Source organism: Lepisosteus platostomus, chromosome 9 (genome assembly GCF_059453375.1).
Source record: "Lepisosteus platostomus isolate fLepPlt1 chromosome 9, fLepPlt1.hap1, whole genome shotgun sequence".
Classification (NCBI taxonomy): domain Eukaryota; kingdom Metazoa; phylum Chordata; class Actinopteri; order Semionotiformes; family Lepisosteidae; genus Lepisosteus; species Lepisosteus platostomus.
In genome coordinates, this window is record NC_142619.1 from 16,750,324 (window position 1) to 16,774,626 (window position 24,303).

A 24,303-nucleotide genomic window follows, 5' to 3' on the forward strand; every position below is an offset into this window, starting at 1 on the left:
TGAGCGCATGTGCACACACACTCACACATACATATAATAAATATTATAATAATAAACTTTGTTTGATATATTAAAATGTGGCTTCTCAAAGTGTTTTACAGAAAAAAAAACAACACATAAAAATTAAAAAGCACCATTTCAGTAAGAGGGGTGAGCCTGTTTAGTCAAGCAAAGCAGATGTGAATACATTTTTCGAGCCTTGATACAATTCACAACAGTCTAACAGATTTTAAATCGTCAGGCATTTTCTTGACGGCAAAGGTCTCGCGGTGGATGTTGCAATGAAACCATTAATTTCTGGAGCAACCTCTTTAATTCGTGCAACTACACCGCTGTGTCGGCTTGTCATTGCTCTAGCACCGTCTGTACAAACTCCGACACATTTTATCCAGTCGATGCCATTCTCTTCGAAAAATTAATTCAGAAGCTGAAATATGTGCTCTCCTGTAGTTCCTGTTGGTAGCGGCTTACAGAACAGAAAGTCCTCTACGGGACGTACCCTCAAACTCGTATCTAACGTAAACGAGCATATTGGCCAAATCGACTACAGACTCATCTAATTGCAGTGAAAAACATCTGCTCATCTTAACGCGCGCTGTCAGCGTACTTTTGATATAATCCTTCATTTCAATAATTATATGAATGACTGTGTCTTTCGGGGGGGGGGCAGCAGGTCGAGCTGTTCAGCAGCTTTTTCTCCACACATAATAGTGTGGGGCTTACCTGCTTTAGCAATCCGCAAGCGTGCATTTTTCCACGTTTCCGTTTTTATTTCAGTGTTTATTTTAAGTATTTATTTCATGTGCATGGGAGAGAAACACAGAGACGCTCGGTGTATTTTTCTCAAATTAACTTAGAACAGTTCTTTAAAATTTTTCTGTTATTTTTCACGCTTTCCTGTGCTCACAAGATTACCAGCGTTCGTAGCACGCATTTCTATGCATTCCTGTGTTTACAACGTTGGCATTGTTCCAAAATCACGCACATTCTCCTTTCTCCCTATTTGCTGGAGATACAGTAGCTTTTTTAAATACAATTGGTCACTTGCGTCCGTAGCACGCATTCCTATAGAGTGGTATAGAATTACAGAGTATCTCTTGTGTCCACTGAAGTATTAGCACGCACTGTATCGTAGTACGTAGGCTGCGTATTCGACACATATAAAAATACAAAATATGAAAACCCGTCCCGATTTTTTCAGCGCACACAACACAGTTCCAGGGTCATTTGGCGTACCACCTGGCGGCACGCCACGTACCACTGCCGGTACGCGTACCACAGTTTGAGAACCACTGGATAGAGAGCTTATGAGGAGCCATTGTTAATAGTTGTCAGTGTTTGCTACTTTGTCCTTGTAACCCACCGTAAACTGAAGTACCCCTCCTTAATCCTCACCCTGTGTGTGTGTAACCCCTTCGTGGAGTTTCAATCTCTGTCTGTCAAAGTCTGACGGGCGGAGGTAAATAAACATGTTGTTGCCGGCACATCAAGGGTGTGCAAACTTCATTCTGTGCGAATCCCCTTGTCATTACAATACTTTAAAGTGCATCGTGTCAATAGACGTAATTCAATTGGGTTTACCCATCTTTTTGCACATTTCGGAGTGAAAGTGCCTAGGGCCTACGAACACCAAAATCCGGCTCTGTGGCAGGGAACTGTCTTTTTAGCAGGTTTTGTGCCTCCCTGGGTTTCGTGGATTAGACTATTCAAATCTGGATCCAGCCATAGTCATTATATTAAGTATTGAGTTACTGTACCAGAGAAAAAAATCTTTTCAAATACTGTATATTTTAAAGAATAGGGTTTCATGACTAGATGACATTCACTGTTGGTTATATTAATCTAAGGCCATTTTTGTTACATTAAAGGGAGCATCTACTAACAGGAATAAGTTTCAGAAATTCATTTTTGAAGTTGATAATAGCCATAGTTCTTCACTTATTACTATGACAATGAATAATAGGCAGTTATAATACTGTTGGCATTACATGATTTTCTCTGAGAGTAAAGAGTAGCATCTCACTTTCCTAAATGTAAATAGTAAAGCCTAAGGTACAGTCAAAGAATAAGCACATCTTACAGTGACACACATCAGTCCCACTGGTGTTTTTGGGAGACAGAGCAACACTCAGAGCAGAACTCCGACAAGAATCCTCATGACAACTTTCTCACTCTATCATGTCAGAGACTGGCCATCACATCACCATACCACCCAGTGTTGGTAAATACGGGTAGTATCCCCTGATGTTGACCATTTGTAGGTTATAATGCTCATATGGTACCTGATTTGAAGACATTTACAGTACTGTATGAACCAATTTTTCCTTAATACTTTCAATTTTCTAAAAATAGACTAGCAGGTGAGGTGATTTGATCTTGAAAAATAGTAAATTGAAACAAAGTCAAAGGCATGTTTTTAAAATACAAAATGTTAGTAAATTAATATTATTGTACATCACATTCATTTGATGAACTGCTTGTATTTTCTTTGAAACGGCTGTATTTTATATTACTAACAAATGACATTGTCGGTTGCAGTACTTCAACCGTAACGTAAGCAGTACTATTTACAATGTTGCATTAATTTCATTATAACTTTTTTTAATTTACTTACATAGAACTTTGTTTGCAGGAAATGGCATTTAGCAGATATGTACAGTAGTTATTTCCTTTTACCATGGCTCTGTGATGGTCTAGTGTCCTACGCAGGTGGAGAGCAGTCAAACTCTTGCAGTTCTGCCTTGTTCTCTGTTTCTGTGATAGGCTCTGGTTTGTTCAGGCTCTTTGACAATGGATGAGTGAAATACAGTAGAACAAGTTATTTTATTTTATTTTTATATTGGAATATTCCCTCTTCCTTATTGTTATCAAATGAGAAATGTACCACAACCTTTTAAAAAAAGGTTTCTTAAGATTTTAAGAAAAGCTAAATATTTTAGCACTTCCCTAGTCCAGTTCTAAGATTGATTATGCTATTGTTTGGGACAAGGAGTTGCATTACTAGTGAATATTATTAGCAAATGCATTTCCACCTAATTTATTTAACAATAAAAATAAAATAAAAACAAACACATTTACTATAATCTTACAGAGTTTTATAAAAGCTTTCAAATTCTTTCCAGAAACCTTTACATTTCTACAGAGAATTGGGATGTTTCTGTAGAAAACATACCTTACTTTTCAAAAAGGGGATATTATTTTTCATATGGGTGTATAATTTGTTAAACTAGTTTAAAAATAATAGCAGTATTGCAAAAATTCCAAAGTGTTAAAAGGGTATTTAGAGTATCAATCCTATGAGTATTAAGTTCAGGTGGGTAGCTGCGTCAGCATGCGTAGGCTGCAAAGGAACAAGTAATAGGTTTATTCCATGCTGAAAAAAAGAAGAAAGAGAACACAACGTTACGGCCGTGGAGCCTTCTTCAGGTGTGAGAGAGACAGGGCAGTAGGCAAAGGTAAAGTAGCGGGAGAACAAAGGTTGGGAGGGAGGAGGAGTGAGAGGCGGGAGCAGGGGACAGAAAGAGAGGCCAATCAAGAGGTGTGAAGTCAGAATGGGTGCAGAGAGGTGTGAAATGAAACTTCCAATGAATGGAGAAAATTTAAAAGAACAGTAGTCTGTCGTTAGGGGAAGGGAGAATGTGTGATCCTAGCTGCAGAATAATTTTAGTTTCGGTGGTCTTTCTGATGTATGAGTTCGGAAAACCGTCTTTGAGAACACAGACGGAGAGATTAGAGTGGTCGTGGCCGTCAGAGGTGAAATGAGAAACAATGGGCTTGGAGAGATCTTTAATCTTCACAGCCCTGACGTGTTCTCTGAAGCGGTCTCCGAGTCTCCTTCCTGTTTCTCCAATGTAGATGGCTGGGCATTTACTGCAAGAGATACAGTAAATAGGGTTGCTGGAGGTACAAGATGCCGTCTGGGTGATCCGGAATTGTCCTGAGGGGCCTTGAATGAGTGTGGTGGTGGCTGTGTACTTGCAGGTGATACAGCGAGCTCTGTTGCAAGGGAAAGTGCCTGGTGTGGATGGTTGTTGAGGGCGGTCAAGGGAGCTGTGAACAAGGAGGTTACGCAGATTAGGTGGTCGGCGATATGAGATGATAGGGCGATCAGAAAAGAGGGCCCCAATGGAGGGATCATCCTGTAGGATGGAAAAGTTCTGGTTAATGGTCCTGGGGATAGGAAGTGTGTTAGGGTGGTAAGGAAGCACCAAAGGAATGCGGTTGTTACGGCGCGAGTTCCTGATCGGGTTGATGGTCCGGGGGGTGTTTTTGGCTCGGGCAAGGGCCCTGTCAATCACACTGCTGGGGTATCCTCTGTTGATGAAAAATGAGTACATTTCGAGGGCTTGGTTCTCGAAGTCGATGTCGTCGCTGCATAATCTTTGTAACCTAAGGAACTGTGAAAAAGGAAGAGAGTTTTTAGTGTGGTTGGGGTGAAATGAGATGTACAGGAGGAAGCTGTGTGAATCCGTGGGTTTGTAATAAACTGAAGTGGACAAAAATGTTGGCATAGCTGGGTCCCATTCTGGTGCCCTTGGCAACTCCACTGACCTGTTGGTAAAAAAGATTATTGAAAGAGAATGCGTTCAGTGTGAGGACCAATTCAAGGTACAGGTCAGTGGAGTTGCCATGGGCACCAGAATGGGACCCAGCTATGCCAACATTTTTGTCGGCTGGGTAGAAGAACGCTTCTTCGCTTCCTACACTGGCTATGTCCCTGACCTCTACAAACGATATATTGATGACTGCGTCGGTGCCGCCACATGCTCCAACGATCAGCTTGAGTTCTTCCTGCACCATTTCACCAACTTCCACCCGTCCCTCAAATATACGGTTAACATATCTTCCACCACTCTTCCGTTTCTGGACATCCACTTGTCTATCAACTACCCCCGACTGTCCACTTCAGTTTATTACAAACCCACGGATTCACACAGCTACCTCCTGTACAGCTCATTTCACCCCAACCACACTAAAAACTCTCTTCCTTTTTCACAGTTCCTTAGGTTACGACGATTATGCAGCGACGACATCGACTTCGAGAACCAAGCCCTCGAAATGTACTCATTTTTCATCAACAGAGGATACCCCAGCAGTGTGATTGACAGGGCCCTTGCCCGAGCCAAAAACACCCCCCGGACCATCAACCCTATCAGGAACTCCCGCCGTAACAATCGCATTCCTTTGGTGCTTCCTTACCACCCTAACACACTTCCTATCCCCAGGACCATTAACCAGAACTTTTTCATCCTACAGGATGATTCCTCCATTGGGGCCCTCTTTTCTGATCGCCCTATCATCTCATATCGCCGACCACCTAATCTGCGTAACCTCCTTGTTCACAGCTCCCTTGACCGCCCTCAACAACCATCCACACCAGGCGCTTTCCCTTGCAACAGAGCTCGCTGTATCACCTGCAAGTACACAGCCACCACCACACTCATTCAAGGCCCCTCAGGACAATTCCGGATCACCCAGACGGCATCTTGTACCTCCAGCAACCCTATTTACTGTATCTCTTGCAGTAAATGCCCAGCCATCTACATTGGAGAAACAGGAAGGAGACTCGGAGACCGCTTCAGAGAACACGTCAGGGCTGTGAAGATTAAAGATCTCTCCAGGCCCATTGTTTCTCATTTCACCTCTGACGGCCATGACCACTCTAATCTCTCCGTCTGTGTTCTCAAAGACGGTTTTCCGAACTCATACATCAGAAAGACCACCGAAACTAAAATTATTCTGCAGCTAGGATCACACATTCTCCCTTCCCTTAACGACAGACTACTGTTCTTTTAAATTTTCTCCATTCATTGGAAGTTTCATATCACACTTCTCTGCACCCATTCTGACTTCACACCTCTTGATTGGCCTCTCTTTCTGTCCCTTGCTCCCGCCTCTCACTCCTCCTCCCTCCCAACCTTTATTCTCCCGCTACTTTACCTTTGCCTACTGCCCTGTCTCTCTCACACCTGAAGAAGGCTCCACGGCCGAAACGTTGTGTTCTCTTTCTTCTTTTTTTCAGCATGGAATAAACCTATTACTTGTTCCTATGAGTATTAATTTTAATTTGCAGTATTAGCTGTTTCAGGAATGTAAAAAGTTGTTATGATGTGAGCTGCAGACATGAAAGCTATTAAATTGAATCCATTTACTGTACATCCAGTTGAATAATAGTCAAAGGAGTTATTTCTTCAGTGCATCTAAGCACTGACAAAAAATATCAATAACTTACTGATGCCAAAAATAAGGGTTAAGAAATACAATGCTCCCAGATTTGCGGATTATAGAAAAAAGCAGGTCTTAATTCTACTTTTCAACCTGTCTCTTATGTTGCTTGTCAATTTACTTTCTCTAGGTTTATTTTCAAAAAGGTATATTGTCTTTGAAATGAAATGAATGGACAGGAAATGAAACGAAAAAGGTTTTATCATAACAAAACAAGTCCCACCAGCCTTGATTTCACTATAGTATTGTTTTCTATAGCTTCTGTCCTGTGATTCAAGTTTCCCCATCTTTTTAAAAATCCTTTAAATTGAAGCTCTCTGTTCATCTTTAAACTGTGCTCTTTAAAAATCAGTGGGGTTACTGGGGCTCTCACCAAGGAACAATAAGTGTTCATCTAGCAAGATCGTGATGCATCATTAACTCTCACACAATAGTTTCAGCTGCAATACTTTGAGAAATGAAAAGGCTGCAGTATGAGAATACTGCATGTACATTGAAATGTAAGACAAAGTGTGACAAGGGACCAGTGCTTGACTGATCTGAGCTGTTGTCTAATAAGTAACCTCAATACATTCTCAGCATTTAAAATAAGATTCACTGAGTTCTGTAAAGCTGTGCTCTGAAATATCTAGTGTTCTGGAATAAATCACTGTGCTGCTATTAAGATCTGCTACCAGTGTCGATGGGCTAAATTCACAGTTCTTCTAGGATTTGCTGTAGATTCTGGACTTACTTTATGAAATATATTTGTAGATTAAAATATTTTACAGTTTTTTTCTGATCTAGGTGGATGTGTGTGGGTGTGCTGGTGTATAAATTTTTTTTTCTTGAGTCAGATAATTTACAACATATCCTATTCATGTGCTAACCCGTTTTAAAAGGGAGGTCAGACCTTTCGGGGAATAAAGATACAGTATAAACTAAGTGAAAAGAGAACTATACAACTTTGCCACTGACATACCAAAAGAAAAAAAAATATTTTTAACAAAATAATAAATTCCTATTAGAGCATACAAGTAAACAGACTTCATAAAATGTTACGGTACATTACACATTATTTCCTTCATTATTTTCTTTACTTGCTGACCTGTTCCTCTCAGTGCACAAGTGTAAAAGACAGTGAGAGTAGTAATCTTAAAATTTCTCATGATCTTTTGAAATTATTGATAGATATTTATGTGCCAAATACTTATTACACTATACTCAATACTGAACTGTATATTCATTATGTTGTGCAATAAATTTTTAGCACGTAAAATATAACAATGTACATTTCCATTCACTATAAAATATTTTGGATTTTGAACTGAGACAAAATAGTGGTTTGCATACAGTACTTGAGGTCTGTGGTCCAGATACTGCTATTTAGAGTCTTGACTGTGACTGGAAGTGCTGATAACGCTGTTAACTGGCAAAATGCTGTCAGATCCAAGCAAGATATCACTGTTAATTGTCAAGATGCTTTCAGACTTGTGTCAATGGCGGTGTCATTGGCCTGTTGAATGCCTCACCTGAGAGCTTCCAATGTCTTCAGTAAAACACTTTGCTCCTGCATTTGGATCTTGACAATGAATGGAGTATTCAAAGCCCTTGTGACCCATGTCCTGTCCTCGTACAGCAGCCTGCTGATTATCATTTGCTGTTGATTCAGCATTGGAGGTTATGACAGTAAAATCTCAGATGGATAAAAAAATCATTTTTATTTGTGAATTATTTCACTTTGTATATTTAACTATTTTGAGTCTTAGGAAAGCTGAATTGAAATCAATAGTTTACTGTACTAAGCGTCTGTGACTTCAATAAAGATGTGTTAGATGGATCAATGTGCAATTTAGTCTGTACTTTAATCTTTCAAGCAACCCTTAATGAAATATACTGTAGTGGTATTACATTACCAGTGAGTGTTTGCACGGATTCTGTAACTCTACACCAAAAACTATTTACCTGTACTTCTTCAATAACTGATCTTGTTTACTGCATATACTGTAAATGCTGAAGTTCTAAGAGGTGATTTATTTGCATTGCCCGAGATAAAGCATGACCTTTAAAATTAAATTATTTGAAGGCACTTGAAGCTTAATAAAAGGCACATATTTTTATTAAAGTTAAGCCTTTAACATCTGGCATTCTTCTTGTAAAATCTTCCAATCTGTTTATTTATATAGCTGTCTTTATCAGGAGGAAATACTGGATTTATTGGATTTTCCTAAGTACTTTATGGCAGTATCGAAATTACTGTTAAACAATGAATTACAGTCACTCTTTTCTGTTAGTTCAGATGTTCCAGTAAATGATCTCTAGAACTTAATTTCCACAAATAATGATGTTAAAATTGAAAATATACCACCTAGATCAGACAAAAACTTAAAACTCATATAAAACGGAAATATATGATGGGTAATTCATTTTAATTTATAATGACAGTACATGTAAAGTATAAAGCACCTTGTGACCTTAGACAGATCCCACAGTTCTTAACACAGGTTAGGGTGTAAACTACGCATCAACAAATCCAAATATAAGATAAACTTGATTGTCATGAGCCAAACAGCAGCAGGGTGAAGATCATGGGGAGGAGGTCTACAAAGTCAATTACTGATAGAGGTCAATACACATGGCATTATAATAATAATAATAATAATAATAATAATAATAATAATAATAATAATAATAATAATAATTGCTTACACTTATATAGCGCTTTTCTGGACACACCACTCAAAGCGCTTTACAGGTAATGGGGACTCCCCTCCACCACCACCAATGTGCAGCATCCACCTGGATGATGCGACGGCAACCATAGTGCGCCAGAATGCTCACCACACATCAGCTATCAGTGGGGAGGAGAGCAGAGAGTAATGAAGCCAATTGATAGATGGGGATTATTAGGAGGCCATGATTGGTAAGGGCCAATGGGAAATTTAGCCAGGACACCGGGGTTACACCCCTACTCTTTTCAAGAAACGCCCTGGGATTTTAATGACCACAGAGAGTCAGGACCTCGGTTTTACATCTCATCCAAAGGACGGATTTTGGGACTTAACAGGCCAAAGCAGCATCTCAGCTGTGGCTTCCACGACTAGTGAAATGAGCAGCTTATCACCATCACAAAGCCAAACAAACAAGATGAGGAAGAAGAGAGAGGAAAGTATTTTCATGCAAATTTATCTTGTAGTGTAAAATTATCAGATTTTTAAATCAAGCTGTGAAATGCTTATTTTGCAATGACTCTACTGATTGTTAGCTTCTTGATTGTTCACTAAATATATTTTTAAAACTTAAAACTAGGAACTACAGGACTTTCTTTAAGTCAGGGCCTAAACTATTCAAGACCAACAGCTGGTTACTTTACTTTCAGAATCCTTTCATTACTGGCCCACTTGGCACATGTGTTCTAAAGATTTCTGTATCAAGATGTGATATTGACTATCAGTTACACCTTCCTGCTTCGATTTAATGTATTCCCCCACTGTGAATGGAGAGCTGTAGCTCTAGCCAGCCGAGAGCATGCTGTCAGACTCAATTTGTATGTTCGGGAGCTGGTGAGCAATGTCATTACAATTCTCATGTCGTACTGTATGTCCTGAATGATTTCCTCATCGTCTCCAAGGAAGAGATCAGAAGGAGAAGTGACAGCTTGTTAAGCAGAAAATTTGCTCTTCAAGACTCAGTAGGGAGGCCTTTGTAAGGGGCATGCTTCTTCTCTTGGGCTACATACAGTGATAAATAGGAGAACAGTGATAACTAGGAGAACAGCATTTCCAGTGCTATAACTGAGAGAATCAGTAGGATAAGATATTTCAGTCTAATTGTTCATGTAAGCTTTATTGAAAGTGTAGATAGTGTGGATGAAAAACAAACAAAAAACACCAAGAGAGTCCACAAGGCCTGTATTAAACCTTTTTTATGTATCTGGGCAGAGGTTGGCTGTTTTGGGGTTAGATAGGATTCAGATCATTTACTAATACATTTTCAATTTCTAATATATACAGGCAATACAATTATTCTAGTGATATCAAACATTTTACAATAACTGATGAAAACTATAGAAAAAGTAATTATGGAAAGTGAAGGTTTAAGAGGGGAATTTACCTTCAGCTGTAAAATTTAAAAAAAAGAATGTTCTTAAAGCCTAAGCTATACAGGTGCACAAATGTAACATCAAAATGTCAACGGGGCTTAAAGAATCCACTGTGCATGAGCCACTGTACTTAATTGTTTAGTGTATTTATTGTTTTTTTTTGGGATGAGATTTTACAGTACTTGGTGTGAGTAATGTGATTTATTTACATGTGTTATCTTTCTGTTGACCGTAGCTGAAACTGCCAATTAACCTGTACCATGCTTTGTAATTAAAGCCCACAAAAAGCCATGGTCTTCAGTAGAAGGCAGGACCAGATAACCGAGTAACAAGTAACAAAAATGTACTGCTTTCATCATTATTAAAGGAAGATTATCTGTAACAGAGTTTGCTTATGCAATGAGATGATTTGCTTCAAGTTGCTCACAAGATTTAAAATGAAACAAGACTCGCCAGAGCTGTGAAGAAAGTCTTTTTTCAAAACAGTTGATGTCTGTGAAGGCAAAGGGTGATCACATTGACCATGACCATCACATCTGTGAAACCATATTTCAATATCATTTCTTGACTACATCTGAATGAAGATCTAGGACATTTGGCTTAAACCCAGCTGGTTACAGGTACAAGAGTTTGGTCATGTGGACAAGACACGCTCTATAAAGTAACGTACAGTAAAGGGTTGTTGGAAGTAGGGCTTGGCTGAGAGGCGCTTGAGTAAAACATTTTGCAAAGAAAATCTTTACTTTAATTCTTGGGATATGATAATTAACTTTCTTCTGATCTTTTGTCATGACCTCCAAAGTACATATTTCATTTTTATTGTGCATCGGTATTTAACACCTATTGTGATTTACCACAATACTCACAAGACTCCCAAACTACTGTAGGAGGCTAGAGGCAAGTCATGCAAATAATTAGAAAAAATATAATTTTATATAAATTATATTCTAGCTGTTACTTTGGATTATTGATTGATCAGTATTATCTTGTTACTTTGGTTGTCCTTTATAAGGTTGAGATCTAGGCACACCTGAGAGATCACTAGAAGAAATGAGCTGAGCAATCATGAGAAAAGAAAATAAGCAATTACAGAGAGCTCAGTTATGTAACTAATGAAGCTTTTTAAGAACTCTGGAATGGCTCACTAGTATGTTTACTTTTTAACATATTGTTATCAATAGGGGATGTCACAGTGGTGCAGTGGTTAGCAGTGCTGCCGCTCTGGGTTCTATTCCTCGGGTGTTTTCTGCATGTGTTTGTACAAAGCAATACAATAATTACATTTGGTAGGTAAGGTGTGATTGGCATCTTGCATGTGCAGCCTTGTTTGTCTGGTTGTTAAGAGCTTAATAATAAATTCACAGATGATACCAAAAAAAGATGACCATTAAAAAACAATGCAGAATGGGTGAAGAATATTAAAAAAAAGACTTACTGTACGGTAAATCAACTTGAGGACTGAGCAAACAGGTGCAACACCTGCAGTGCTAGCCTATTAAACAAATAGAGCGCATGGCTTTTCCTCAAACAGGACTACAGTCAATTGCAGAGCCTACCAAAAATTCAGGTCAATGCCATACAGCTCGATGGACTGGCTCAAATAGAGAAACATTTCTTGCCTGAACAACAACAAGCAATGTCTTCTGCGTGGACCTGAACCCAGAGCACAGAAAATATTGTAACGCAACGGGGGCTCAGGCGGGCGCCCTTGCCGCATTAGGTCGGCCCCTGCACCGTCCGGGGCTCGAACCCGGGACTCCCGCGTCTCTCTGCAGCGACCTAGCCCCGTGAGCCAAAGAGAGATCTCTCTTTGGCTCACGGGGCTAGGTCGCTGCAGAGAGACGCGGAAGTCCCGGGTTCGAGCCTCCAGTCGGGATGGGGCTGACCAGATGCGGCAAGGGCGCCCGCCTGAGCCCCCGTTGCGTTACATTGGTGTCAGAAGCGGGGTGGGATAGCCCTTCGCCGGGGACGGCGATTTAAGCGGGGGAGAGTGTAACGCTTACGGCCGACAGGCACTGTGTAAGAGCCGGCGTACCAGAGCGGGTGACGTCACCGCCCTTCCCTGTGATAGCAGGACCACAGCTACTGGGCTGTGGAGAGATCTCTCTTTGGCTCACGGGGCTAGGTCACTGCAGAGAGACGCGGAAGTCCCGGGTTCGAGCCCCGGACGGTGCAGGGGCCGACCTGATGCGGCAAGGGCGCCCGCCTGAGCCCCCGTTGCGTTACAATATAAACCTAGTGTTACGGAATATTAATCAGGACCCCATGCAGAATAATCAGGACGTACTTCAGAGGCGTAGTTGATAAAACAGTCCGAGGTCCGAAAGCCAAAGGAAAACAAACTGATGCAAAAGTACAAAATCAGAAGCAGAGCCGTAAATCGAGAGTCTAAGCCAGAACAATAACCAGGAGACGTAGTCGGAGAACAAACCAGGGTCAGGAAGCCATAAATGAAGACATAACTAATCGCAGGAAGACGGGGTAGCTCTAACAGAAAAATCTAATACTGAGCACAGGTGAGAGTGTGAAACAGCATTAAACAGGCTAGGGTAAAAGGCTAATTGTGAACCGTGCGGGAATGCGAGGTGGAATGCTGAATCCTCGGGAGGCGTGGCGTTACACCTAGAGGCTTAACCACTACACTCCACTGCCCTCAAACACCTCTTACATTTAATGTAAACTGTAGAATGTAGGTTGTTCCATACAGGTAGCAAAAACAATAACTACAAATATAAAATGTGAATGAAGAAAGATTTAGGTGTTTATGTAGACACATTGTGATCAGCTAGGCAATATGGGGTAGTAATAAAACATCAACAGAATGATCTATACTGTACAGATATATACTGTAGTTAAAAGTGTAAAATCAGTTTACAGAAATCATTGTTAAAAGATGACTGATTTCAGTCAGTTCAGAGAAGACTAGCTACATTCTTGGGCTCAAATGCTGACACCTACAGTATGCTAAGAGGCTAAAATGTTATTTCTCAGACACAGAGCTGTTTTAAGTATTCAAAATCCTTAAAGGCATTGCAGAAATCAATCCTATGCACTTCAGAACAAAATGTGAAACACAAATCAAAGGGCACCATTGGAAACTAGAGGGTAGCATAGTACATTTAAAATTGAAAACAGGAGGCACTTTTATATGAAATGGTTGAAGGATTATAGAACTAGTTTCCCTGACATCTTGCTGAAGATGAAAATGTGGTACAGGTATATTTCAAAATTGCTGGTAGAGATCTTTGGATCAATTCGTTTCTTTCTTTGATTTACAGTATATCCATTCTTAATTTCCTAGATGAATTGACCTCTTTAACATCTCATGTTTTCTGTTATGAGTTTTGCTTAGATGACTATGAAATAACAAAAAACAAATCTACATAATTAAAGATACTGTATTATCTGTTGATAGTAAGGTAAATAATGGCAAAGCAACATTCACTTAATACTGTATTTGAGAAATTCAAAACAAATTTTTAAAATGTAAAAAGCTCTTAAATTTTGAATAAACTATGTTTAAGAATGTGCATTAAGTATATAGCTATGAAAAACTGAAATATTTGCTCATCTTACAGCATTAAACCAAAATAATGATTTTAGAGCTATTACTGTGTGTCACTGCTCAGCATCACATCTGAGTCTAAAAGAAATGTAATGTTTTAGCTCACATTACAAGATCTTTTTTTTTTCCTGGTACAGTAAGTTCAATACATAAGTTGTTGAGATTTAGAAAAGTTTGTAAAAAAAAAACAATGTGCAGTTATTGCTTTTTGCTGTAGGACTTTTAATACATACTGTAGCATCTTATTTACTATACAATACTATGTACTACACAACATATAACAAGGAAACTTGATTTTCATTAATACTTATTAAATCTATTGTTTACTGTTGGCTTTATTGAAAGCTGATGACATCATGACAGTTTCCTTCAAAACATTTGACATAATATAATAATACTTTAATAATTTAATTTATTAATTACCTATGAGGTATTTTACGATATAACACTAGTTTAAGTTACTTTATATAAACAATAGTGATACAAACATTTAACTCTTTAAAACTGCATTTTTAAATAAAAATTCTATAAAGAGTTCAGATACTGGACCTTTCACTCTACACAGCTAATCAATGGAATGAATGGATAGCAAATAATGTGGGAAAGGGATTTCATTCATTTCAGGGACTAAGGGGAATGCGACATGGAATTTAATTCTGGCAAATTATCTCCAACCAGTTGACATAATCAATAGAGCATTTACAATGCAGCTACAAGATCACTAACCTACAGTATGTCTCTCCTACCATGTGTTGTCTTGAGCATTTATAAATAGGAAGATTGGTATTTTTATCTCGCAAATGTAGGTAGAGTACAGCATTCATGAATTTAAGGTTAATCCTAAAGGTTTAAATGGCAAATATTGAGTCAAATTAGCATTTTATCTACTCAGAACACTTTGACGAAGATTGAAAGCACAAGTCCATCATTATTCTAGTGCTTATGAGCCACATAAGAAGTACTGATGACACCTGCAAAAGTTACTAAAAGATCCCACTTCACATTGTTTACAATTATTTGCTGATAAAAGCTGTGTGATAAAAGTGTGAATACATAGCTATTATAGTAGTAGCAGCTTTTGAATCAGAAGTGCATTATTATTTCATGCTAGATAACACAGTATATACTGTAGCAGACTGTAACAAGAAGGTTTAGTCTGGCTTTTGAAAATGTGCAGCTAAAAGGAAATTTGTGACAAATTGCCATCACAGTCAACTATAGACATTGGTAGGATTTTCAAATGATTGATTGATTAATTGAAATAAGCTAGTTTTGTTGTAAAAGCCTATTTACAATGTAAGATGCTATTGTTCCTAATAAAAATGCCTGGTCAACTACATTTTAGGAGGGTGTACAAGACAACACAAATAAAATTGGTCACTGTTAATTTAAATGTTATATTACTGAAAAAATAAAGTGTAATGTACTGTAGACAAATGGCATCTTGTTGGACATACAGTATACAGATATGGCTTATTATAGCATCTGTAGCCGAGTCAAATTTAACTTGCTTTATTTCAAAGAAACAGGAAGAGGCAATGATTGAGCCTGCCCAGTAGCTGATTCTGCAATAAACGTGCTTTATGCACTTTTACCAACATTGATCAACGTCAAGAAAAAATGTTTAAAATTTAAACATGCTCTAAATTAAGCTTGATTTGAATGGATTCTTGCATCATGTTCAAGATTTGTTAAAATCTCATTTCTGAGAATATATTGCTTGGTTACCCATTTTAGTGCTCTCTAATTGGACTGTGACTTATTGCTGTGACTTATTTGATTATTTGATCTCTTTGCGACATACTTTTGGATGGTGCTCACTATAACAAGACACTTTGCTGAAGCAAACTGCCAGCATTTATGTTTTTGTCCATTTAGGTTAATTCTATAAAATTAAAAAAAATGTTTTTCTCCATTCTATAACCTAGTATTATTTTTCAATTTGAACTTGTTATCACTATTGTACCTAAAAAAGGTGTAACTGTCTAGAAAAAAACTCACAGTGGACGCTGAGAGCTGTTAGAATAAGGTTTTAAATCCATGATGCTGCATCAACTTACTGTAACTGTCCACTGCTGACTAGTAATGATCTATCCACTTCACAGTTCATCCTTATTTTTTGTCATTTAATGTACAGTGATGCTGTAGAAATTAAATTTATGCAATAATAGTGGTTGAGTGATTGACTAAGTGTGTTGTATTCTTTAAAACGTTTTTGTTTTAAGCTACTGTTGTTGATAGCATTCTAGAGGCATCTTTTTCTGGCTTTCTCTTCAGTGCTTGATTTTGAGGGTCTCTGGTGGCTGGCTTTATATCCACGGCTTTATATTCACACAGCGCTATGGGAAAACCTTTACAGTGATACAAAGTCAGTCTTTAAGTAAAGGAAATTGCTTTCCAGGTTTTTAGTGCTTCCAGAACATATTACACTAAGTGAAGGCCGGAAATTCAGCCCTCAGGTGCTCACTTTGTTTGAATGAATTTAAATGGCACTAGGATGTGAGCTCCAGCTGTACATTCAATAATTTGGAATTAAGGGTTTGATGAGAATGTAACAAAATATTTCCATATAACAATGATTTATTTTAATAGATAATTGATTAATCCATTGTATTTATTTGTATTTCTATGTATTTGAATATTGTTGATTGTTACATAAATCTCATGAAAGGTTTTAATATGTAATGAAAATGATGTGGGTAAGTGTGAGGAAGTTGTATGATTGTGAACAAATATGAAGCAAAATAAATAATTATTATGTGATGACATTAAAAGGGAGGAGAAATTTGGAGAGCTTTTAACCACTACCTAACAAAGATATTTTGTTAGAGTAAAGTGAAAGTGATTATTATAAATATGGTATTTGTTAGAATTGATCAAATATTTAGACATTTAAATCTGATTAATAATGATGAAAAGTTAGAGCATTTCAGTTTGCTTTTATCGCTGTTCTTGTAAGGGATGCACTTGAGAAGTATGTCAGGCATAATCATTACTCACCGGTCCTTGACTTAAACAAAGTGGATATACTTTTAACACTCTCAAGCAATAAAAAGAAAAATTGCAGATAGAAAGTCTCTCCCCTATTTTATTAATTTTATTGTGTTTGTTACTTAAGAAACAACGCATGTCCTTGTAGTTAATGTTAGATAAAAAGCAATCTTACTCAGAGTTTACTGAGAAAATCTAAAATAATAAAGATCTTCTTTATTATCAAATGTGTAGGGATAATAAATTTCAATGAAATCTTAATTCTTTTGTTTGCAATTAACATTTGTCAAAAAAGATATCTGACAAATGAAGAACATAAATGAAGGACAACCACTTCTTATCTTTCTATCATAAGAAGAAGAATGTTAAAATGAATATACTGTACAATATTTACCAACTTCCAATTGGACACACCACGCAACACTTAAACTACAGTGTTTAAGAGCATATGAAACATTGTAAACTACAGCAGGCCACTGGGCAAAATTAGTTAACTGATTTGATTGTTGGTATCTAATTAAGCCATAATTAGGTTCTCATCTAGCCAGTTTATAAAATATTAGCTTTAATAAAATGGCTGGGTAGTTTGACTTCCACAGCACATTGTGTAAAACAAGAGTCTCCTGTACTCTATTTGAAAAGGCTCTTTCCCTTATTTTCCATTTGTGTCTTCTGGTTTGTGCTCCACTGCTAAATATAAAGAAGTTCACTAACTACAAATGAACCAAATGGGCCAAATGTCCTCTCATATGTTCTAATGATCTTATTTATTTGTGTTGCCCAAGGCTACTCCAGCAGTGTCCCATCTGGAAAAGAGCCCTAACTATTGCTTCCACATCATTCCTCATTTATACGCATTATCACATCATCCTTTGGACGTAATTCTGGGGTTATCCTTATTTAAAAGTTGTAGAGGTGGCCATGCCTGGTCAATTAGAGATATTTTGTCAGTGCATCTCATAAAAGAAAACAGAATGCCTAAGCATATGTGTGAAATCAAGCCAAAAAACAGGAGAGAACTTACATTTTCTTTAAAAATGGACTGGGACTCAATTTCTTATCCTTGTAACATGCAGCACATTTATCTTGGAAGATGAATTTGTGCACACTGTTTCTGGCAAATATTTCTTTCTCTGAGAGTCTTTCTAATTCTAAGTTCTGTTTTTCAAATCTTGATATTTATCTTCCATGCTCCACAGAGCTGGGGAAATAGAAAATTGAAAATTGAAAGCCTTAATAATGAACTAACCAGCTAAGCTTCTTTGAGTTTACTTCTGAAATAAACTGAACCATTTATTGATCGCGGAAGAATTTGGCCTAGCAGTCTGTTATTTAGCTTGTCTGTGATGCAACAATGCCAACAGAAAGTCTTTGAGTGTAGTATCTCTGTGGTAATTCTGATGTCATTTACTGTAATAATGAAGCTGAATTTTAACTGGATTGTTAAACCCTTTTGTGTTCAGCCATAATTCAAAATATTGCTAATGATGTGACACCTAAAGATTACTATTCCCATTTGTAAGAATGCATTGTAAAAAGGCCATCTTTGCTTTGAACATTGTTACCACTCTATTTGCCATTGAGTATAAAGCTATAGTATTTCCTTAATTCTGTATTGATGAATTTCCCATTTCTGTCTTCTTCCCCAGATCGAAATGTTAGAGCACAAATATGGTGGCCATCTGATCTCTCGGCGTGCTGCTTGCAAAATCCAGACTGCCTTCCGACAGTACCAGCTCAGCAAGAACTTTGAGAAGATCCGCAATTCCCTCCTGGAGAGCAGACTGCCACGGCGTATCTCTCTGCGCAAGGTTCGTGTGCAGAACACTGAAGGCTTCTCTGCGGAGAAAGCTCTAGTTGAAGGCTACAACTTTGTGGGCATCCCACTAGTGCGCTCTCCATCACTCCCCGCCACCATCAGCGGGGCTCTTACTGAGCTGGAGGACTCCTTCACTGAGCAGGTCCAGTCCCTGGCCAAGTCCATCGATGATGCCCTCAGCACCTGGAGCTTGAAGACAATGTGCTCCCTGCAAGATGGTGGCACCTACCAGTTTACAGAAACCTTTCAAACAGGTGCACCTGGAGTAGGGGCTGGAGAGGTGGGTCTGAGTGATGCTTCAGATCAGGAGAAAAAAGAGGGTGAAACTTCTGACTTGCCCCACAGTGGGAGCACATTAATGATGGCTTTCCGGGATGTGACAGTGCAAATAGATAACCAGAATTTCCACATGTCCTCCTCAGTGATGGAGTCCACTTCTCTTTCACTAAGTAATTGTCTCCAGCAAGGCAGAGAGACCAAGGAGCCCCAAGAATCAGTTCAAGAGGACCCCCAAGATGGAAATGACCCAGACTCCAGTGAAGATCAAAATGAGTTTCCAGACCCCCCACCCAGTGAAGAGGAGATCAGCATAGAGCAGCAGCTGGCCCTGCAAAAACTGGAGGTGGCTGAGCCCGAAGAAAACCAGGAAGTGGTGGAGGTAAAGCGCAGTGAGTCAGAGACTGCAGATAACAGCTCAGAGCAAATGAGCAGCAGCAGCACCTCCACCTCAGCCAAGTCGACCTCTGAAGTCTCCTCAAAAGAAGCATTACAGGCTATGATCCTCAGTCTTCCCCGCTACCATTGTGAGAACCCAGCCAGCTGCAAGTCACCCACCCTCTCCACTGATGTCATGCGCAAGCGTCTCTACAGGATTGGGCTCAACCTTTTCAATGTGTAAGTATGAAAAATGCTACTAGGTTTAACGCACCTGCACCTATCAACATATGGGTAAACATGTTGTAAGATAAGATAAGATAAAATTGTATTGTCCCCTGAGGGAATTTTTTTATGGACACCCAGGACTGTATTGTACATCTAAATAGAATGAATGCAAAAAAAGAGAGAAGAAAAACATTGCACATTATACTATTACAAAAAATAAGAAAAACATTGCACATCATTCTATTGTACACGTACAGTATAACACATAACAACATGTAACATTTATAACACATCACAAAACATATTGCACTCAAGTGGGTTGTAAGAGTCAAAATTGTATTTATCCTTGACATTTGCATTGACAGCTTTCATGGATAGTGAAACAAAGGAGTGTTTGTATCTGTTTGACTTACATTTGGGAACCCTAAAACGTTTGCCAGAAGGAAGAAGTTGATATTCAGAGTTGAGGATGGTTGATGGTTGTAGTGATTTTAGTACACCTACCACTGCTGTTACTTTTTTATTTTCTTGAAGACAAAGAAATGTGGTATTCTAATGTATTCTCTGTAATTTATATTGCTACTTTTAATAGTAATAGATAATTAAATCAATCGGAAATATTACATTGAACATGATAACCTCTACATATTTAACCTGTGACCACAAACCTTTATGCTGGTGATGATTAATGTATATACTTGATACCTCTTTCCAAAGTGACTTAAAATCAATGAGCTGTAAAATATTAAAGTGCTATAAAAGTGGTATAAAACCCAGATAGCTAATGAATATTGTCACATAATCATTAGCTATCCCTCATGCTATCCTCAAAAAGGATGATCATCTTCTATGATCGCAAAGGTGACTCATAAGACCAATTCTGGATCTACACATTCTGTACATTGTGTCAGGAGATATCTGTGTGTATACTGCATAATCTGGTCATGGTGAACGTTCTTTGATACTCTCACTGATTGTTGGCTTGTTTCAATAATAGTCTAGGATTTTTAATTTAGATTGAGTAAAATGATTAAATCCAAAAGTCAAGTAAACTACCCAAATGTAAAAGAATGATGTTTGCAAAGACTGTGCAGAGAATGGTTGCAAATAGCCAAATTTGCATATAACCACGTCCTCCCCTATATTGTTGCATAATGTGCTACTGTCACAACCACACCTAAACTTTCCCGCAGACGCTGACACATTCTGACGACCACAGATAATCAGACACTTTCCCGCAAACACTGGCGCATTAACTAATCATCCAATCGCACTTCTCACCCTTCATCGCACCTTCTGCCTCCCAGCATACTTAAGGGCTCACTATTATCATCTCAGCGCTCAGTATTTGTTTCATCAGTGGAGCTCCTGTTCCTCGCTTTCCAAGAGACTCCTGACTATCGCTGTAATTTTGATCCTACGGTTTTCTGAACTGTGACTGAAACTTGACGACAATTCTTGATCCCCGATTTGGCTAAGTACACCTGGCTATTTCTCCGTGTCCTTTTCCCTTCTCTCTCTCACTCTATATGAGAGGTCTCTCGCATGTTTTGCATAAGGTCCATCTTATCTTATTTTTTGGCTACAGAGCCTTACAGCAAGTAGCCTTTCCTTATATGATAATTAAAGTAATTAAGTTAATTTAAATAACACTGGTAATTTAAAAGAAACAATCAGTAATCAAAACTTAGTTAACAGCTAAAATAACACAAATCCCTCCTCCTCCAGCCTGCTCCAGCCTGCACTTTCTCTCTCTGCCTCAATGATTATCATGTCCCAATGTAATGAAATGGGCAACAAAACTTTCAGAGAACCCATAAAGTCGACTCCAGCCAGTCATTTCCCATCCTGCTGACATTGAACTAAGACTGTTTGTTACAATATAAAAACAAGAACACTGAGATGTGGATTCAGGGTAATGGGCACTTGAGCAGGCAGCAGAGAGAGGCTTACTCACTAGCTACATTTTTCTCACAATCCCTGTCTGTTGCGCTGCTAATTTAAAAGTTGCATTTCACTAGGAATGACAACACCCAAGATTAAAGCGTCATGGAGCGAAATTTTGGCTTAACCCGCTTGGCTGAGGGCTGACCTCCCGGCCAGACGATAAGGAGGGCAGGACCCCCATGCAGGGTGACCAAGGGGTAGCTGCAGGATGGAGATGGGGTGAATGTGGGATGCAAGTGACATGCAAGAGAGAAAGATAGGGATCCCGTAGGTATTTATAGCGTTTGGGAGAGGAATAGATGTCAGGAGCGATTGCTAATTACTGACAGCTAAATCCGATTGAACTTGGTTGTTGTCATCCCTCCCAAACTTCATTATGAACTCCATTTCACTAGAAATAACAACACCCAAGATTAAGGCATCATGGAGCGAAATTTTGGCTTAACCTGCTTGGCTGTGGGCTGACCTCCTGGCCATAGGACAAGGAGGCCAGGACCCCTAAAAGAACCAAGCGGGACCCAAACCACCAATGCAGAATTTTGAAAGCATGGAGGAGGTGGGAAGATTTCATGGTGTGAATTGTGGGTCATCGCAGAAGTTGGATAGAAGCTGGGGGAGTGTTTGCTTAGGGTTACTGTATGTAAGGAAGGAATGCTTCCGATGACCTAGGCGAGTTGCTTATTAAAATAAATATGCATTGAGCAGCAAGGAGGCAGCCTTGAGTTGGAAGAAACATCCGCAATTGCTCTGGATTCGCGATTTGTAAAACGGAAAGGAAGTCACTGGTATTATTACATTGACTATAAATGGCGGTGTTATCTGAATGGATAAGGGCCCATGTCTCCAATTGTGCTCCAAAAAGCAGCAATGGAAATTGGAGACTCCTTCGCTTTATTCATACTGTGAATAGAATGAGGGACGGAGGTAAACGGCAACATCTTGGCCTACTATAACCACTGAATTTGTAGTGCTTTAATGCTGAGGTGTGTAAACCTGTTGACGTGTAACCTCTTGGTATCCGAAGCAGAGTTAAGTACAGTAATAAGGGACTAGCTGCTTGGATTCTTATGGACTCTGGAACAGGACTGAAAGCGCTGTTTACCACTCAACGAATCCATGTGGGCACTGTGGAGAGGAAGACAAAAACTCCCGTTGGGAGAAAATAAACCTCTGGGGGTCCCGGCCCAAATGGATGCCCCCCCCCCCTCCAGGCAGCTAATCGTTTTAATGAGTATAGCTTGGCCCTGTAGTACTGAAACTGAGAAGATGCTGGACTGACCCAGAACCAGATCTGGCTTGGAAAGTGAAGCAAGAGCAAATAAGCTAATCAACATTTGCAGATGTTGAGACTATAATGTACTACCTGTTAACGCAGGCTAAACTAACTCTCTGTTAGTTAGGTCAGCCATATGGGAATATCAATATTTAACAGAGACTGCAGATAAGTTTAGATAAAATGCACACACACATACTGTAGAAAGCAGGAGAACAGAGCAAGACTTGAGGAGAAGAAACTAGGCTTCTAGAAACTCAAACCAATCCAAGTAATCTGAGCAGTGAAAGACAATCAGACTCTAAGATTAACAAAGGGTCTTTTCATATTATACTGTATAATGGTGGAAATACTGGGCATCACTAAAGATCGGTAAAAAGAAGAAGGCTTTAGGATTAGACATTCCCAACTCCATCCTTGCCATTGGTTCCAGAGATAGATATCTCTTCAGACTCTGGCATTAAAGTTTCCAAGCAGAATATATGTCCTCAACTAGGATTCAACAAATAATTTAGTGAAGTTTGCATAAAAATCTAGACCAGGAGCATATGCAGAAATGATAAAGGCTTATTGTTCTATATTAATTTGAGATGAAGAGTGGATTCAATATTCTTTGTCAGATTTTACTTCCCGGAAGATCTATATTCACTTCTATATTTCTTGAGCTTCCCATCCTTCCTCATAATGGGTTATACTCAGAGCTGAAATTATAGTGTCATATGTGTGGAGTTCTTGGGCTAGAACTCCTGTACAGAGTTCTCATAGTCTACGAGGGTCCTGATGTTCCAGATTGCAAATATGCCCTAATTTTTGCTCCCATAGTCTCTTTTGTGTTTTTTTATGTTTTAAAAATGTTTAGGCCTTTCTCAAGAGTCTTTCATTACTTTCATTACTTCACCATGTCAATACTCATTTCACATGTACCATATCAAAAACAAGAAGACTTGAAACCAGTGACATAATACACTGTCTAAAATACCAATATAAGGCACAGATGATACAATGGAAATCATAGAAATGAAATGTACAGTCTAAACAGGGGGGGTTTGAGAAGGTGCTGGCATGTGATTAGAATGAAGCAGTTATGAAGTTTTTAGGTATGATAGCTTACTAAAGTAGCATAAAGAAGGAGAAAGAGCCAAAACAAGAGGCAGGAGAGTGTGGAGAAGGAAACAATAGAAACAGAGTGGATAAGAAGACAGAGAACACTAAGAAAGCTGCAGAGTCAATCCAGAGTGAAAAAGGGATTGGACCAAAAGTTGAAGGGAGTATATTTTTGTGAAATATAGTGTGAGTAGAAAAGGCTGGATAAAGTATAGCACCATTAATCATTTGTTTCCTGTAGTTTATATCATGTTTCATTTTGGTGTTGAAAACAACTTACTTGGCTCAATTACCTACAGTACAGGTTTTGAAACTAGTAGCATTTACACTTCTTATAAAGGTTTCTGTAAAAAAAATCAAGTCCTGTCAAAAGCTATTATGGTATTGTTAGAAATAGTAACAGTATATTATAAAAT

The 24,303-nt window shown here is 38.7% G+C and overlaps 1 protein-coding gene across 2 annotated transcripts in view; it reads left to right on the forward strand.

Annotated features, from left to right (window-relative positions):
* Window positions 1-24,303, forward strand: part of iqsec3b (IQ motif and Sec7 domain ArfGEF 3b) — a 239,637-nt gene that overhangs the window by 123,997 nt on the left and 91,337 nt on the right. For both annotated transcript variants that reach the window (XM_088646983.1, XM_088646984.1), the window contains exon 4: window positions 18,512-19,575. In XM_088646983.1, coding sequence (XP_088503109.1) covers window positions 18,512-19,575 — 1,064 coding nt within the window. The remainder of the gene's footprint in view (window positions 1-18,511; window positions 19,576-24,303) is intronic.